This window comes from Cyprinus carpio, chromosome B24, assembly GCF_018340385.1.
Source record: "Cyprinus carpio isolate SPL01 chromosome B24, ASM1834038v1, whole genome shotgun sequence".
NCBI lineage: Eukaryota > Metazoa > Chordata > Actinopteri > Cypriniformes > Cyprinidae > Cyprinus > Cyprinus carpio.
In genome coordinates, this window is record NC_056620.1 from 16,926,412 (window position 1) to 16,943,117 (window position 16,706).

General features: G+C 36.5%; 1 protein-coding gene across 1 annotated transcript in view; it reads left to right on the forward strand.

Moving 5' to 3' along the window:
* Positions 1-16,706, forward strand: part of LOC109078057 (ephrin type-A receptor 3) — a 63,612-nt gene that overhangs the window by 15,946 nt on the left and 30,960 nt on the right. The window contains exons 4-5 of the mRNA XM_042751588.1: positions 13,459-13,614; positions 13,752-14,105. Of these exons, the coding sequence (XP_042607522.1) occupies positions 13,459-13,614; positions 13,752-14,105 (510 nt within the window). The remainder of the gene's footprint in view (positions 1-13,458; positions 13,615-13,751; positions 14,106-16,706) is intronic.

Genomic DNA, 16,706 nt, shown 5'->3' on the forward strand with positions numbered 1-16,706 from the left:
TGGGGTGTTAGCAATAGGCGCAAGTCAGGTTTGATAACCCTTCTTGACTGTGTGTGGTTGAGATAGTGGTGGGAAAGAGAGAAACCAAAAGTTAGGGCTTGATATATCCAAGGGCCTTTTTAAAAATTAGCTAATAACGTTTAGCTTACATCATGTGTGATAGTTTTCCAAGCAGAGAAAAACATTTTAAAAGTGTATACATGCAAAAAGATCATTTATACTAGCATAACTCAAGTTTTAAGACTCTATATAGGCTACTGTCCTAATCAGACAATTGTATTTTTGGTGTTTGCATGCAGCCTTTGATGACATCACATTAGAAAAAGACTTTATATTGTCATGGTACTCAGTTTATCTCGATACTTTCTATTGAATCTTTTAAACCTCAGGAGTAATATTATTAGCTGTGGCACAGTAGATTCAGCTCAGTGCCGCAAGAAACATTCAGCACCAATGGAAAAAGGGGAGCATTTTGCAACGATTCATTACAGAGAGTGATCGAGACTGGGCTGTAACTCAAAAATAGCCTCAAAATAAAAGATTTACTCCAACTGCAATAAGAAATTGGTTAATTCATACAAGCCCGGTCAGCTGACAAAACATTCATTTCTCTCTGGCTCCAACAGCACCATGCAGAAACAGGGCAATGCCATGCAAAGTGACTTAAAGTGAAACAGCTTGCGGTTTTGTTTTCACCTTGCGGTCTCGCTGTGGGTTCTGGAAGTGCTTGCTGACGCTGGCTTTCTCCACTTTTCATGCTTCGAGGGCTTTTATGTTCACTGAAAACAGCATTAGTAGAAGGACAGAAATATTACATTTAAATTTAAGCTGGTGTTTAACAAACATTTCTCTTTTTCCCCTTCTCTTTCCCATTCTTCCTACCTTTATCTGTTTTTTTCCCTACCTTTCTCTTTTTGTTTGTTCTTTTCGTCTCGCGGATTGTTTCTAAATCTTCCAACAGCGCCTCAGTCTAGCCCACTTACCGCTCAATGTCGACCTATAAGGCCGTATAGAAAGACAGTGAAAAATAGAGGGAGACGGCTACTGTTTAGATACGTCTTCTCCCACAACCTCAGCTCAGTGAACTGCCTCTTATATTTATCTCTTCCATTCTTTTCTTTTCGTCTTATTGTGGCAGCTCTCGAACGCTCTCCAACAGAAACCCCATCCCATCCATTCTGGTTTAACACTTTCTCCTGCCAACCATAGATTCATCCTTTTTTTCTCTTTCATTTCATTCTCCATATCCTCTCTTAACCTTTCAATCTGTGAAAGTATGTTGTAAACTCTGATAAAAAAAAACCCTCTTGTATCAAGTCCTTTCACCGGGGCTGTCCATTCTTACCCGTGTCTCTCAGCGTAGAGCACTTCGGTGTACAATCAAGCGCTTTTGTTGGATGTAAATGGTCTTTGAGTGGATTGGTGGTGCACACCAGTTTCTGAGTTTGGGTCTGGCATGAGGTCTGACCCGATGGCCCCCTGACTGTTAGCATGCCAGCTGGAGATGGGCACTCTCTTCTGTCTCCCGAGGGTTATTTTCTACAATGCTAAGCTCACACGGTTGTGGCTGAATGGAGTGTTTTTCATTGGGGCAGGAGCGGCAGAAATGAGCTCTTTGTGACAGTAATCTTGCTGTGAGGAGCTCTGGAGTGTCTTCCTCCATAGGATTTGAGCTGAGAAACTGGGTCATGGGATTGTCAGCACCCCAATGGAGATTCACAGTGGAGGCGGCTTTAGGAGATGAGTGTGTGTGTGTGTGCTCTAAAACCAAATTTTAGAGTGTAGATTGGAGAGGTTAACATGGTTAAGAGACCTGAGCTTTCCACACTCTGCTGCTGTTCGTCTTTATAGGGGCCCTAGTAATCACATACTTAGACGTTTAGTTAGATTTCCACATCTGTAATCCTCACCACGTGATGCTCGCCTGCAGGGTGACAGCAGGATGCTGGAATTGAAGGAGTTTATCTTCGGCCAGTGATTTTGTATCACGGACACAGTCGCCATTCAGCTCACCCGCATAAACCTTCTCTGCAGCTTTTGTTGGCTAAAGGGTGAATAGGTATTAGGAAATGGGGAAATTTGAGTCGTTTTGCCTTTTATGGGCAGGACAGTTTATAGCAGTGGTTTTCTACCTTTTTGACTATCCACAATAATATTTGCAAGGCCCAAAATGGGCCTCTTTTTTTTCAAGGTTTTGTATTTATTTTTTTACTCACTCTCAATTTCTACCTAATGAAATATTTTAGGGCTTTTGATAACTTAAAAAAATATTTTGAAACGTGAAATATTATTTTTTCTTAAATTTCCATGGAGATTTTAATAATTTTCATGATTGTTTCCAGGTCCAGAAATGACAATTTGTTTGATGACAATGTAAAAATCCATTATGATGTTCTGAAAGTGGCCTGGGTTCCTCCTTCAAGTTTAAAATAAGTCTTGTATCATTTAAAGTATGCTTTTCTATCTAAAAATGCTGTTCTTTTCAACATCCTAATTAAAAAAGCTTTGCCATCACAGAAGTACATAAAATAAATTCTAAAAAAAAAAAAAAAAATCCTCTAGTTCTTTTAAATTGTAATAATATTTCACAATCAAATAAATGCAGCCTTGGTGAGCGCAAGTCTTCTTAAAAAAAAAAAACCTTGATAGTTCCACATTTTTGACCTGTTGTGTATTATGTTATAATAAATATCATATTATATTAAATCATATTATGTATTGAAGGAGGGACCCTTGAGACATTTATATTTATACATCATCATTTGGTGAAAAAAACACCCTGCTGTATTTAGTTGGTACTGCCAGTGAATCCGACCACAAAACATGCCTGTGGATATTTAGGTTCCATAACACATGAAGCGTGATATACTGTACTGTTTCTGCACTGTGGACATACATACATACATATACTGAATCATTTAACCGTCACTGGTACATGCTGATAGCCGCTACAGCTCAGTGAACCATGAAGCTTCCTATTCAACATTCAGCCCAACTCGGTGACCTGAGCTGTTTTCTTCCCCCATATGCTTTTTGGCTCTCATAGCATATTGCTAACTGCTCATTGCCAGTTTGGAAGTGTGTGTATGAGCTGCATCGAGTGCAAGTTTTTCTTCCAACGGAGAAGCTTTTATTGGCGGAGACAGCTTAAGACATCTGCAATAGCCATTTAATTTACCCTTGATAATAATATTATTTCTGGAACAAATTTTTAAAGAAGAAAAAGATGCTCATGTGTAGCTACACTGCCAGCCAGGATGCACTCGGCTGAATTCATATTTCTCATGATCTTTAAAACCTTGTTTTAAAGATCATGAAAAATGAAAAAAAAAAATAATAATTGCTTGAAATTAGTTTTGTTTACAAATCTTAATTGTGCCTGCATATAAAATAAAACCTTCACAAAATTTTGTAATGTAAAAATATTTATTTAAAATATTTTTTTTATATTTATTTATTTTAATGACTATGCAGAGCTGTATTTCATTTTAATTTAACCATTACATTAAACTGTGTAAAAATTCGAAAGATTTATGCTGTTTTTATTAGTGGCTTCTAGTTAATCAGTTGCCGACTAAAATGTCTAGCTGTCTCAGCCCTATATCAAACTGTCTATGACAAGTCATCTACCCATTTCTGTACCTCCAGCTGCTGTCTGGATCAATAGCACTTTAGTAGCCGATAGTAAACAATATGGAATAACCTGTCAGTGGATGGCAAAGTGCCAATCTGCAATTTAGGCTCACCGTCCAACTGTCATAACACAGACGATTCATGGTACTTGTTTTTTTTTCCACGTGCAGTTGTCTCTAAGGAAACTGTAGAACATGTTCGAGTTTCAGATTTCTGGCATGCTGAGATCTGGGCAGAGTAAAATATAAATGACGCCCAAATCAAACGCTGATGGAAAACAAGTGATGGTATTGACAAGTACATAGCGCATAGACTTAATTTCCTTTGATGGTGTCTTCATAGGTTTAAGGGCTGTGGAGTTTTGAGATTTGTGCATTTCTTTCTCAGAAAGCAGTTAAACCGAGACCGTTGTGAGCTCTGCTGGAGAATGTCAGGATGGCTACCAGATGTAGCCGGTGGGTTTTTTTCGTCTAGCTGCTGGGACTTGGGTGTGGACCCCTGTAGGAAAGACAAACGCAGGAATAGAGAGTCTCCACAGCCAAAGCATCAAAGACTCGGAGCGCCATCAATTATACAGGGACATTGACAGCTTACAGAACTCTAAAATTTCATCTAGGGAGTTTAGCACATCGTTGAATGTTCCTTTTCTGTCTACAGGATGAATTTATAAATGTTTTTGCATGCGTTTAGTAGAAGTTGTATTTCACAGTCTGTAAAACTGACAGTCTGGCTTCACAGTTTTTCTTCACTGAAAAGGAAAAATGTTAAGGAAACTAGACATTTCTTCCTCATTCCTCCTGATCGCCTGCAGTTTAAAAGTCACAATAGGCCTATTATTCCTATTTAAAATATTAACATTATGATTTTTATAGAGAAATTCACAAATCACATTATGACAGTAATAGAGGACTGTGATTTTCACAGAGTTTGGTCAAATTAACCATTAAAATAGTCGCTGTTCATGTTAAGTATGGACAGTTTATACTTCTCCCTATGTTTCCCGGCTTTGTGATGTGTTCTTTTCTGATGATGCCTCACAGTGATATTGCAATGGGATTTGTTTCTATACCTGTTCTGTCTCTTAATGGCACTCCGATATATTTGAAAGTGAAAAAGTGAAAAAAAGTGAAAGTGACGTGACATTCAGCCAAGTATGGTGACCCATACTCAGAATTTGTGCTCTTTTACACCCATCCGAAGTGCACACACACAGAGCAGTGAACACACACACACACACTGTGAACACACACCCGTAGTCGCGGAGCAGTGGGATATGCTGCGGCGCCCGGGGAGCAGTTGGGGTTTCAGTGCCTTGCTCAAGGGCACCAGTCATGGTGAGAGCGCTGTACATTCACTCCCCCCCACCCACAATTCCTGCCGGCCCGAGACTCGAACTCACAACCCTTCGATTGGGAGTCCGACTCTCTAACCATTAGGCCACGACTTCCCATATATTTTTTTCAGTGTGTGTGTTGAGAAGGAAGGCGGCACGTGGAGGCACCAACACGTGCAACCAGCAGTCATCTTGTATTATTTTTTCCAAACTCTTTTAATAATTCATCATAGCGGGCAGCAGATTACAAGAGGGCCTTACATCCAGGAGAAACAGTCTGCTGGTTGGCTCAGACTCCTTTATTTAAAGTCAACATGAATACGTATGGACTTGTTCTTTGTAATCTTTAATCAAATATCCCTTTGCAAAGATTTTTATTTTATTTTATTTTATTTTATTTTATTTTATTTTATTTTATTTTATTTTATTTTATTTTATTATTTTTATTTTTATTTTATTTTATTTTATTATTTTTATTTTTTTTTTTTATTTTTTTTTATTTTATTTTTGTTTTTTTATTGTTTTTGTAGTTGTATACACTACTTTTTCCCCCTTGTGGAACATTCCTTTTCACCCAAAAATACATTGGATTTGGAGTTAAAAGGGGATTTCACTTCAATTTTAAGGGACAAAAACTTCACTGTGAGCTGCTCTGTTGGAGCGCAATCATGTCTTTGTCATTAAAAGTTCCCACATTTAAAAAAAAAAAAAAAACCCACAGGAGAAACAGGAATGAAATATCCAATAGCATTTGCACATGTGTAATGAAATGGAGCCACTATCAATAAAAGAGTCTTTTAAGAGGAGCCAGTTTCCAGTGCTGATTCAGAGTCTGGCACTAACTGGTTTAAAGACCTGGTCTTCATTTGTGATTACAGATCTGTGCAACCTCACATCTCCCATGCAAATCTGGTTTTTACCATCAACCTCTATGATTATAGAGGACAAGAATTTTCTCAAGCAAAATTCTAGACAGTGGGAGGCTTATTAAATAGATCAATATGAATAAATCTTTTTGATTTTTCATGACACAGAATGTTAAAAGAAAACAGGAGTACGAGTGAGACTTCAGCAGCTATTTTAATGGCTGTTCTGTGTTCAGAAATAATGCATTGCTTTGGAAACTCAGCTTGAAGTAGTTTTATTTTATATTCCTGTGATTTTAAATTGATGTAGTGAGGCTGTAGCTTTGTACGCTCGCACAGACAGCGAGAAAAAAGGCACGGGTAAGTGGAGAAGAATTCGTTTTTATTGCTACTTTTCTCACATGTATGGATAATCTCTTTTTTATAGCTCTCCACCCAAGAACTGTGGTCAGAGGCTCCCCCTGCACCCGCTCTGTAGCTCACCCCACTGAAATAACAGCAAGACCACTGGTCTCCAAACACACCTGCTTTTCATTTCGACCCCACTGATTACAAAGTCTGCAGGAAAACTAAAGTATTGAGTGCTGTAAATTTGAGTAGAATGGACTGGATGCTTACCACATTCAATATATTGTTCCACAAGTATTGATGCATTTCTAAGATTTAAAAAAAAGGTTGTGCATTAGATCCTTAGAAACAAAATGTTGTTTTAATTTTTTTAGTTTTTATTTTATATTTTCTTTTCATATATTTATTTTTAGTTTTTTGTTACATTTTTATTACATTTATTTTTATTTATTTTATTGTAGTTTTTTTTTTTTTTTTTTTTTTTACTACTAACCAAAACATTTCGTAAGTGCTTATTGGACGTTTATTCGTAGGCTCCACAATCATTCGCAAGTGGTTTTATTGTGGGAGTGATTCTTCTTATACTTCTTATCTGCTGTAGGCAGAATTGATGGTTAATGGAAAATTGTAGAGCTCCACTTTTGGATCATGATAAAGTTGTCCACCTTGCTTCTACCAGTTATTTCACAGGATTAAGTAGACGTTTTGTCTTTGGCTCAAGTGGACATTATATGCCACTAGGTTGATAGGATGTTCCAGCTAGGCGTACCAGCAAAGCCTGGGAGATTGGCTCTGTCACGCTGTGCATGATGGATGGAAAGCGGGAAATAGCCTTCAGAAAGAAAGGGCACTCCAGGGAGATTGAGAGCAGATTGAGACAAAGGAGAAATCCAGCAGTGGAGATGCTTAAACCCTCTCTTGACACCTCTGAGGTAATTGGACAGGTATTTCGGATGTTGAAGGCCAGGTAGAAGCTGTGTTATGTGACTTTCAGCCATTTGTGCAACAATGGTTATTGGAGAAGCTAAAGAGTTTGACCTCTAAGAAGGTGTGATATCCTCGATTGCTTCTGGGATCAACTCTTTCCATAATCTTCTTGTTTAAAGGGTTAAAGATGTGGTTTAGGGCCAGAACAGGCTGGTTCTGTGTGAATATTGCGAATGACCTTTTAGCTGTGCTCCTAGCGGGTGAGCTTTGAGGAAAGTCTGGCTCAACCATTCTCCAGTTGTCAGCCTGGATGGGTTGGGTTTTTTTCCTTCTCCAAAAATCAATGCTACATTGCCTAATGGCCAGGGTAAAAATGGCTGAAAAGACTTTAAAAAGTCTCTGCTGTGCAACCGGACACTAAATCAATACAGCGCTATAATCACCAGAACACTTTCATTCCTGAAGGTGAGGTCGAGTTCTGCTAATGTGAAGAACCTTGTTTAGTCTTGTATGTCAAAGGGCTCAGCAGGTCATTTGCTTACCAACAGAAATGCAAACATGGCTATCCATAGACAAATATGCTGAAATACCCTAGAGGCTAACTGTTAGCCTCGATTAGCATGTCATATGGAAAATGGGGCTTTGATATTGATGCATTTTGGCTGTTTGGCATCAGTGAGTCAAGGTGAGCAAACATCAAAGTCTAGATGTAAGAAACGGAGCTTCACTGATCACTACGCCAACGCTTTCTTAGCGCCTTTTTGGTCAGCCATCAAATTTCATGTTTTATGCATAAAAGAGAATGCCTTATGATTATACTTTAAAATACTAATGTGAGCTAGTCTAGAGAAGCCCATATTTGTCCGTTTGAAGGCCAAGCACATGAAACATGCCTCTGAAAGTTGGATATTTAAAGTCCTTTGAAAGTGTTTGAGATGCTAATGTATCCAGGTGCTTTTCTTTGCTTTAGTTTGTATGAATCCTTTGCTACATGTGGATAAAATTTCACTCTTCAATCCCCCTGGAGTTTTACTATTTAAATCTTGATTCACACTCAATGAAGGGAACGTTTTGGAATTATGTTGCCATGGAAACTAGTACATAAGCCTCTCTCCCTAGGTAATAGAATGCGCGGTTTCTGTGGGTACGGGACCCTGCGGTCTGCCTTCCACTGACCCTACCTTTGCTACGCTGTTCTGCTTTTCTGAGTAGGTCCGCAATGCTGTTAAATTGAAAAGGGCACCTGAAGCGCTGGAAGCAGGGATGTCACTCTAACCATCTCATGCTCCCCCTCAGGGGGGAAGAAAGTCGTCCGTCTGTCTCTCATATCTGAGAAAAACTCCCTTCATCTTCTTCATTGAAGACTGGTGTATATAGTAACCTAACTGGATTGACTAGACATATATGTCATGTTCTTTTTTTCAATATTTTATTTTATTCGTAAAATTGTATTGTCTGTCCTTACAAAAAGTACTGTGGTGATGCCATTGTATTAGATTGTAATATCGTGGTATTTTGAACACATTAATAGATTTTTGTTTGATTTAGCCTTAATTTTGTCTCAGATTTCTCCCCTTAATTCATAGTAAAATGTTACTTGATTGCAGATATATCTTAATTTTTTTTTTAAATAAAAAAGCCTTAATTTTCTTCACATTTAATCTTATTACTGTCTAGGAGATATTAAAATAACAGCAAGATGTAAAAGAGATTTGAGGATTATATAGTTGTTTATTAATTTATTATGGTTTATACACTAAATCTCATGTGCCTTATTTTAATTATATTTTTTTTTATAATTTTATATTTGTTTTTTTATTTATTATGGTTTTTATTATTTTTCTTATTTTGTAATTTAGTGTTTTGATTTCATTAGTTTTCAATTTTTTCACTTTCCCACTTGGTTTTGAGTTTTCCAGATTTACTTTTCTGAAGTTTCTATTTTAGTTTTAATTTTTAGTATTTTAGGGCTACCAAATTTACTTTATTTTAGTTAGTCTTTAAATGTTTTTTAAGCTTCAATTTAGTTAAAGGTCTTTCAGTTGTATTCATTTTTTTTTAGTTTATTTTTATTCAGTCTTTGTCTTAACTTTTTTTTTTTTAACAATAGTAAAGTGGTGTCCCTGATCTATGTGATGGAGAAGGGTCTCTGTTAGCTTTTCAGGTGGAGGGTTGATGTCTATTGATCTGCCTCATTCAATATGAACCAGAGGCTGCAGATAGAATGAGAAATACACTAATAGCAACCATTCGTCCCCATGGACCAGGCATTAAACACACTCTCCAAACATGTCTCTCATCCTCCTCCTCCCAGTAAGAAAAAAAAAAAAAAAACAAGCGCTGCACTGTTCATTTTTCTCTCGCTTGCTTTCTCTTACTTAATTCCCATGATGGTGCTGCTCTTTTTGTCTGAAGGTATCATATATAAAAGCTATTGATTATGTTGAGCCAAGTGGACACCAATCACACCAATGTAAATATTTGATAAGGAAGCCATCTGAAATCTCTCAGAGATGTTCCACTTTTCTGTCTTCTGCTCATGAGCAAAAGTACGATTTCAGTATGTTCTATTTTACATCAATTATTTTCCTCTCCCTTCAATAATTAGTGTTGACATTTTTTTGATCAATGTAAATTTCATAATTTTGATTTTGGTGGACAAAAGTTTTTCAAATATTAATAAAAAAAAAGTGAAGAATTTTTTTTTTATGTATTAGAGACTTGTTCATCATAAAAGATGTGTATTCAGGGCATGTATTGCATTTTTTATATTTTTAATAAATTAATAGAAAATGAGTGTGATTGATTAATAGCTTGGCTGTACCAGCACCAAACCAGCATAAACCATCATGTTCACTCATTTTCTTTGACTAAATTAAGATTGCATTATGGTGGACTCACCTTGCTGGAGGATGTTTTCAAGCTCTGATGATCTTAGATAGACCAATTAATCTAGAGCTTTTCTGCTCTCCACTTAGGGGCAAATTATTTCTCCTGGATCTGTCCTTCACGGCTTTCCATATCCTCTAAAATACTTTAATTTGCGGTTAGCAGGCATAGTGGAAATCTGCCTTGTTGCTATTGCTCTGGCTTTGACACACTAGACCAGTTGGGTTCCACAAAAGGCCGGGCTTTCCAAGGGCTTTCTGGTTTGGCACTGAACACAGAGAGGGTGCAAAACCATAATACACACATGCTGTTTCATTTCAGGCCTCGTTCCAAACCACCACGGAGACTTAACACCTCTCACCTCAGGCCTTAGTATATTAGCTCTTCAGGTCTTAGTATATCAGTGTTTTTACACCCCATGCAGCAGAACTTCACATCATAACCCTGAAAACTATGTTTTAACTCAGAATTATTTAGGTCAGTGAATACTCCCGGATTTGTAGCAGAATACAGTAAGCCTGTTAGCATAAAGCTTTAGTTAGTACAGCAGTTTTACATTTGGGAAAAGGGCTTTTTGTGTATTTCCACATCTGTGTATATACTCCTTTTGTACAGATAAGCAGGAACTTTGTAGCACATTGAGCTCTGGCTTGAAAAAACAATGGCTTTTTGTATATTTGTGGTCATGTGGATTACGACATTTCTGTAATTATAAGGAGAGCATGGGTAGATAACAAAATACATTCAGCGTGACACTGAGAAAGGATAGATTTAGTCATTTCACACTGTGGAAGAATGAAAAAATAGGCGTTTTTTCCTGTTAAGAGCAGTATTAATTCTGCTGGTCCCGATTGCCTCTCGGCAGATTGAAGTAAAAGCATTTAGAGCAAATTCTTGTTCCTTTAATCTCTCAGAAAGATCTCCCGCTGAGGGTCTTATCTTTACTAAAGCATTATCCGTTTCATGTTTTCTCACTCTGTGTGTGTGTATGTTGCTGTGTTTGTGTGGCTGTGTCAGTGACTTTAGATTGAGATAGATAGAGAAATCTTTGTTATTCGTGTTGAAGAAAGCCTACCTGAAATTATTTTTAGGCCAAAAAATTCCAAAATATTAAATAACAAAAATAAACTGGACTGGTCAGAAAGATTATGGCATTTTACATGATTTTATCCCCCGTTAAAAGACACATCTGCTCATGTTTTGACTCATTTGACCTTTTCACGCTTCATAATTGCAAAAAACCACTGTTGATTGGTTGATCGGGAACTGAAAGACGTTGATTAATTAATTAAGAGGGACAGCTGTCTTATTGATTATAAAACATCTCCGGCCGTTAATTAATGGTAATGTGGTGGTAAATTAGAGCGTCAGTTAATGGATTGAGGTCAAGAATCTGAGTGTAAATTCTAAAGTGTGCAATGTAATTCTTATTCTGCTGCTATTGATTATTAATGGGATTTTTCTGCCCCCCTGTAGTGAACATCATGTTGGGAAAAAATAAAAAATAATATATATATATATATATATATATATATATATATATATATATATATATATATATATATATATATATATATATATATATATCTATATATATATATATAGTAATGTATTATAATGATATTTCTGATATTTTATATTTAATAAAAAAGTTATGAAATATTTTATATAAAATATTTTAAAAATTCTGTAATATAATCATTTCAATACATAATAATCATAGTAACATAGTAATATATAATAATTATAATAATTCATTGTGTGTGTATATATATGTGTGTGTGTGTGTGTGTATATATATATATATATATATATATATATATATATATATATATATATATATATATATAGAGAGAGAGAGAGAGAGAGAGAGAGAGAGAGAGAGAGAGAGAGACCACCATGGCTGTGATGCAACTTTTTTTTGTGTAGTTTATAAGAAAAAAAAAAAAAAATTGTATGGTGTATATAAGAAGTATAGCATGTCGCATGTGATTATTAACTTCTCTCATGAAGTTGTCTTGGAGTCCAAGACAGCATCTGTGTTTGAGTTATTAACTACAGTGTAGGTTGAGTCACTTAACATTGTTAAATTTACAAGCAACACCTCTCAAAACTACATCCACCTCTAACTGCTTACTGCTTCTTGAAGCTCCTGTCACTCTACACTCCATTAGCACGGTCCAAAGTTCAGTATTAGTCGCTTTTAAAAAGCATCTCCTGAAAAGGGAAATATGTTGGACGCATTGTGCTGTGGCTGATAAGAACTGACATGTTTGGGATGTGTTTGCAGAAATATAGGGTTTGCTTTTAGTTCAGGGGCAACATGGGAGTCTGGCACGGCATCCCTGAGGGAAAGTGCTCTAATGCATACACAAACACACACACACACAAACAAATCAAATTAAATTAGCTCAGATCTTAATTAAGGCAGGACACACACAGAAAGAAAGAATGACTCGTGCCTCCAGTCAGGCTTATGCTGCAGTGGGATGTTAGTTATGCCTCGCTGGAGAAGGTGACGAGAGCTAAGAGGAAACCTCCCTCAGATAACATCACAAAACTCCTCTCTTCAGATTGCTTATTTATTTTTTCCCCAATTATAAATGAAAAGGAATAACTTATAACCTAGGTGATTTACAGTAATGATTTTTTAACATTTTTTTATATAGAAATACATCAGAAATATAATTACAATACATTTCTTATTTTAAGAAATAGTTTAACAAGTATGTGTGTGTATACTGTATATGTTTATATGTTTAAGTGTAAATACAGTTGAAGTCAAAAGTTTACATACACCTTGCAGAATCTGCAAATACTGTAGGTAATTATTTTACCAAAATAAGAGGGATCATACAAAATGCATGTTGTTGTTTATTTAGTACTGACCTGAATATATGTTTTATTTATGAATAAGATATTTCTCATAAAAGATGAATAAGATATTTTATAAAATGACCCCGTTCAAAAGTTTACATCCCCTTGATTTTTAATACTGTCTGAATGCTCCACAGCTAGATCCACAGATATGTGTTTTTTTTATTTATTTATTCACAGCTGTTTTTTGTTTAGTGATAGTTGCTCACGAGTCCCTTGTAATCCTTCAGGTCCTACAAATTCTTTGGTTTTCCAGCATTTTTGTGTATTTGAAAATTGAACCCTTTCCAACAATGACTGTAAGATTTTGAGATCCATCACACCGAGGACAACTTAGAGACTCAAATGCAACTATTACATAAGGTTCAAACGCTCACTGATGCTCCAGAAGGAAAACCAGGCATTAAGAGCCGGGGGGTGAAAACTTTTGAACAGAATGGAGATGTGTACATCTATCTGTCTTTTAATATGTTATATTTATTATCTATACTTTTATATATTATATATAATTTATGTAATTTATTATAATAGTAATATTTCTGAATATGAATACAATCAAATTTTTCCCCCATTCTTCTTTGATAGCATGTCGGTCAGGCTTCTACAAGGCCTCTGCTATGGATGCGTACTGCGTGAAGTGCCCCCCACACAGCTACTCCCACCAGGACAAGGCCTCTGAGTGTGTGTGTGAGAGAGGCTTCTACAGGGCCCAGTCGGACCCTCGCTCTATGGCGTGCACAAGTAAGCTGAGGATCTTGTGGCTTTCTAAATATTAATAAAAATCAAGCATTGAAACATTCAGTTCATTATTGTGTTTTGATGATTTTATTTGGTTAAGTGCACGACTGATGTGCTTTACTTGTGTGTACGTTCATCAGGACCACCTTCGGCACCCGGCAATCCCATTTCCATGGTGAACGAGACTGCAGTCACTCTAGAATGGAGTCCTCCTCGGGAAAGCGGTGGACGTGGAGATGTCACCTACAGTGTCCACTGCAGGAAGTGCTCTGGAGAAGCAGGGGCTGCAGGAGACGGTGAGAAGTGCGTTCCCTGTGGCAGCGGTCCGCATTTTAACCCCAGGCAGTTTGGCTTGATGCACCCCAGAGTTCTGGTCACAGAACTGCAGCCTCACACCAATTACACCTTCAACATTGAAGCCCTGAATGGAGTGTCAGATCTCAGCCCCAGTCCACGTCATCTAGTGTCTGTCAACGTCACCACCAGTCAGACAGGTGAGATGTCACACATCTAAATTCTGTGTTTCTCTATTAAATGATTTTTCTGCGAATTAGTAGCCTCTGATTTTCAAAGCTGGTGTCTGAAGGCTAATTTATGAATATTATTTTTAGAAATCAGGTTAATTGCGGATTAATTTTATTTTTTTGTTGACTATTACGTTTCAAGAAATTAAGAAATATTAACCAAATCTTTTTTTTGTATAAATAAATAAATAAATACATTTCTTCAATTAACATTTGTTTATTTTTATTACATTTATGCAATTAGCAGACACTTTCAGTTTTTTTTTTTTTTTTTTTTTTTAATTATTGCAATTATTTTATCATGTTGACCACTGATTTTAAAGATTAAAAATAAAAGCCAAATCTTGAAACTAATCTTGTATGGATAAATACATTCAACTAACACATTATTCATTTATTTATTTTATACTTCTCTAAATATATTACATTTAAAACTGGAATATAATATAATATCAACTATACAATACAGAATATTTATGTCATAGTTTATAAATATATAAAGTTATATTTTAATAAATCATTAAATGCAAATTAAATCAGAAATATAATTATTTATTTGGCAATATCACATTTAAAATTTTCATATACAGTATTAATGAGCTCTTTATACATGAAAATTTAAAGCTGTCTTCCTCTGAAGGGCTATCTTGTAAGGTGATGGTTAAATATGATAGACCTTGGCATCAAAAGTCTGATACCCCTTGTTCTAAATGTTATGAACATTTTACAAGGACAAACTATATTTTTTTCCTTTTTTTTGGGCCTTTTCATTTAAGGCATGATATGTGACGCAGATATATTTTATTGCTGTCAGGAGGGTCAGGGATATGTAGTATTTGTTATCCTTTGAAAACTTTAAGCATCCTCAGTTAAATTTCTGAAAAGCTTTAGTCTTAAATTTAGACTTAAATTTCTGAAGCTTTAGTCACAATTTCTGTCTCCTGCTTCCTGCTTTTGAATTTTACACGGGTGCGCTGTGCTTCAGTGGGTCCTCTTATATCCTCTTATATCTCGTCTGACCTTTAAACCTGCACTCTGTGAGCACCTCGAAGCCTGTCATTGGTCGAGAGGAGGGACGAGCTCTCCTGATCCTGCGGTTAAGTATGATTCAGCTCCTCAGAGAACAAGAGCAAAAGCGAGAGGCAGTGCAATGAGAAGCCTGAGAGGAGAGTTACCCAGGATGCCCGGATCAACAGCCCTTTGCTCTTATGAGAGCTGACATGCTTGTAACCGTGGAAACGCCACTAGAGGGTGGGGACTGATTGAGGTATACGTAACTCTGATTGGTCTGTATTTTGAGTGCTTGGCCTCTAGTCCACACCGCTTGAAATATTCAAGAGACAATCCGCCATGTGTCGAGAGGAGACTTCTGGGATGATGTAGCGCTTGTATTTGCATGCTTTGCATGATTCGGATATTGATTGATGTTTCGGCACACATTTTTCATCGGCAGGTGTGTGAGATAGCAAACAGAATATTTATAAATGCAAATTCTGAGGAGACATAAAACAACAAATACATCAAATAAAGCTGACAGATTTATGACTTCATAAGAACTGAATACAGAGCGTTTTAATGCTACATATATGAATGTATAATGATACAGGAAGTATTTACATTGATCTTCTGTGTTAAAGACAATATGAAATGGAAAAGGAGAGTATTCATTTAATACAATGATTTCTGATGGATCATGTAACACTAAATACTGGAGTAATCACAGGAATAAATTACATTGTAAATTATATTAAAAATAGAAAAACAGTTTTAAATTGTAGTGATATTTTTTATATTACTGTTTGATCAAATAAATGCAGCCTTGGTGAACATGAGACTTCAAAAACATGAAAATGACCCCAGATTTTAGTGTATGAGAGCAAAAGGCAAAAAAGTTCAAGTTTTATCAATTTATTATTATTACTCACCATATTAATATTTAGATTGTGGTGTTCACATAATGGCCAGATCATGTTGGCTATATATAAATGTATTATTGTCTTGTTTTAACTGTTTAACTCACCTCCTACATCTTTTCCTGTGATATTTTGAGACACTTTTCTTTCATTACTCTGAACTGAAGCATGTCTGTTCTTTATCTGTGAACCGAACACATGCTGGGATATCAACGTAGCTGTTTGTTTATGACTTTAAGAGTGTTTGTGTGCATGTGGCAGTTAGCGGTGTCACTGTGTCAGCGCCGCGCAGCAGATCAGAGTACGCAGAGTTAAGACTCGCACAGCTCATTAAAGATCGAAACATCAGCTCCTTCATTCATCACTAGCTGCCTGGGCCCAAAACGGAGGCCCTCGTTTGTACTCACAATCTGACACCATCATTAGCACCTCTGTCTCTCTCTCTTTCCGCTCAGGGCGGCTCGCGAACACTGCTGTTGTACGAATGGAAGGGCTGAGGTGCTCTGGCTGCGTGCCAGCAATGTAGTACGGGGTGAAAATGACTCACTACACGCGCAGAATAATTTATCACTCCTGAAAAAGACAAGACCCTCTCATACTCTTTAATTAGAAGTATAATTAATCCTCCTCTTTTACATGGAAATCAATCTCAATTCAT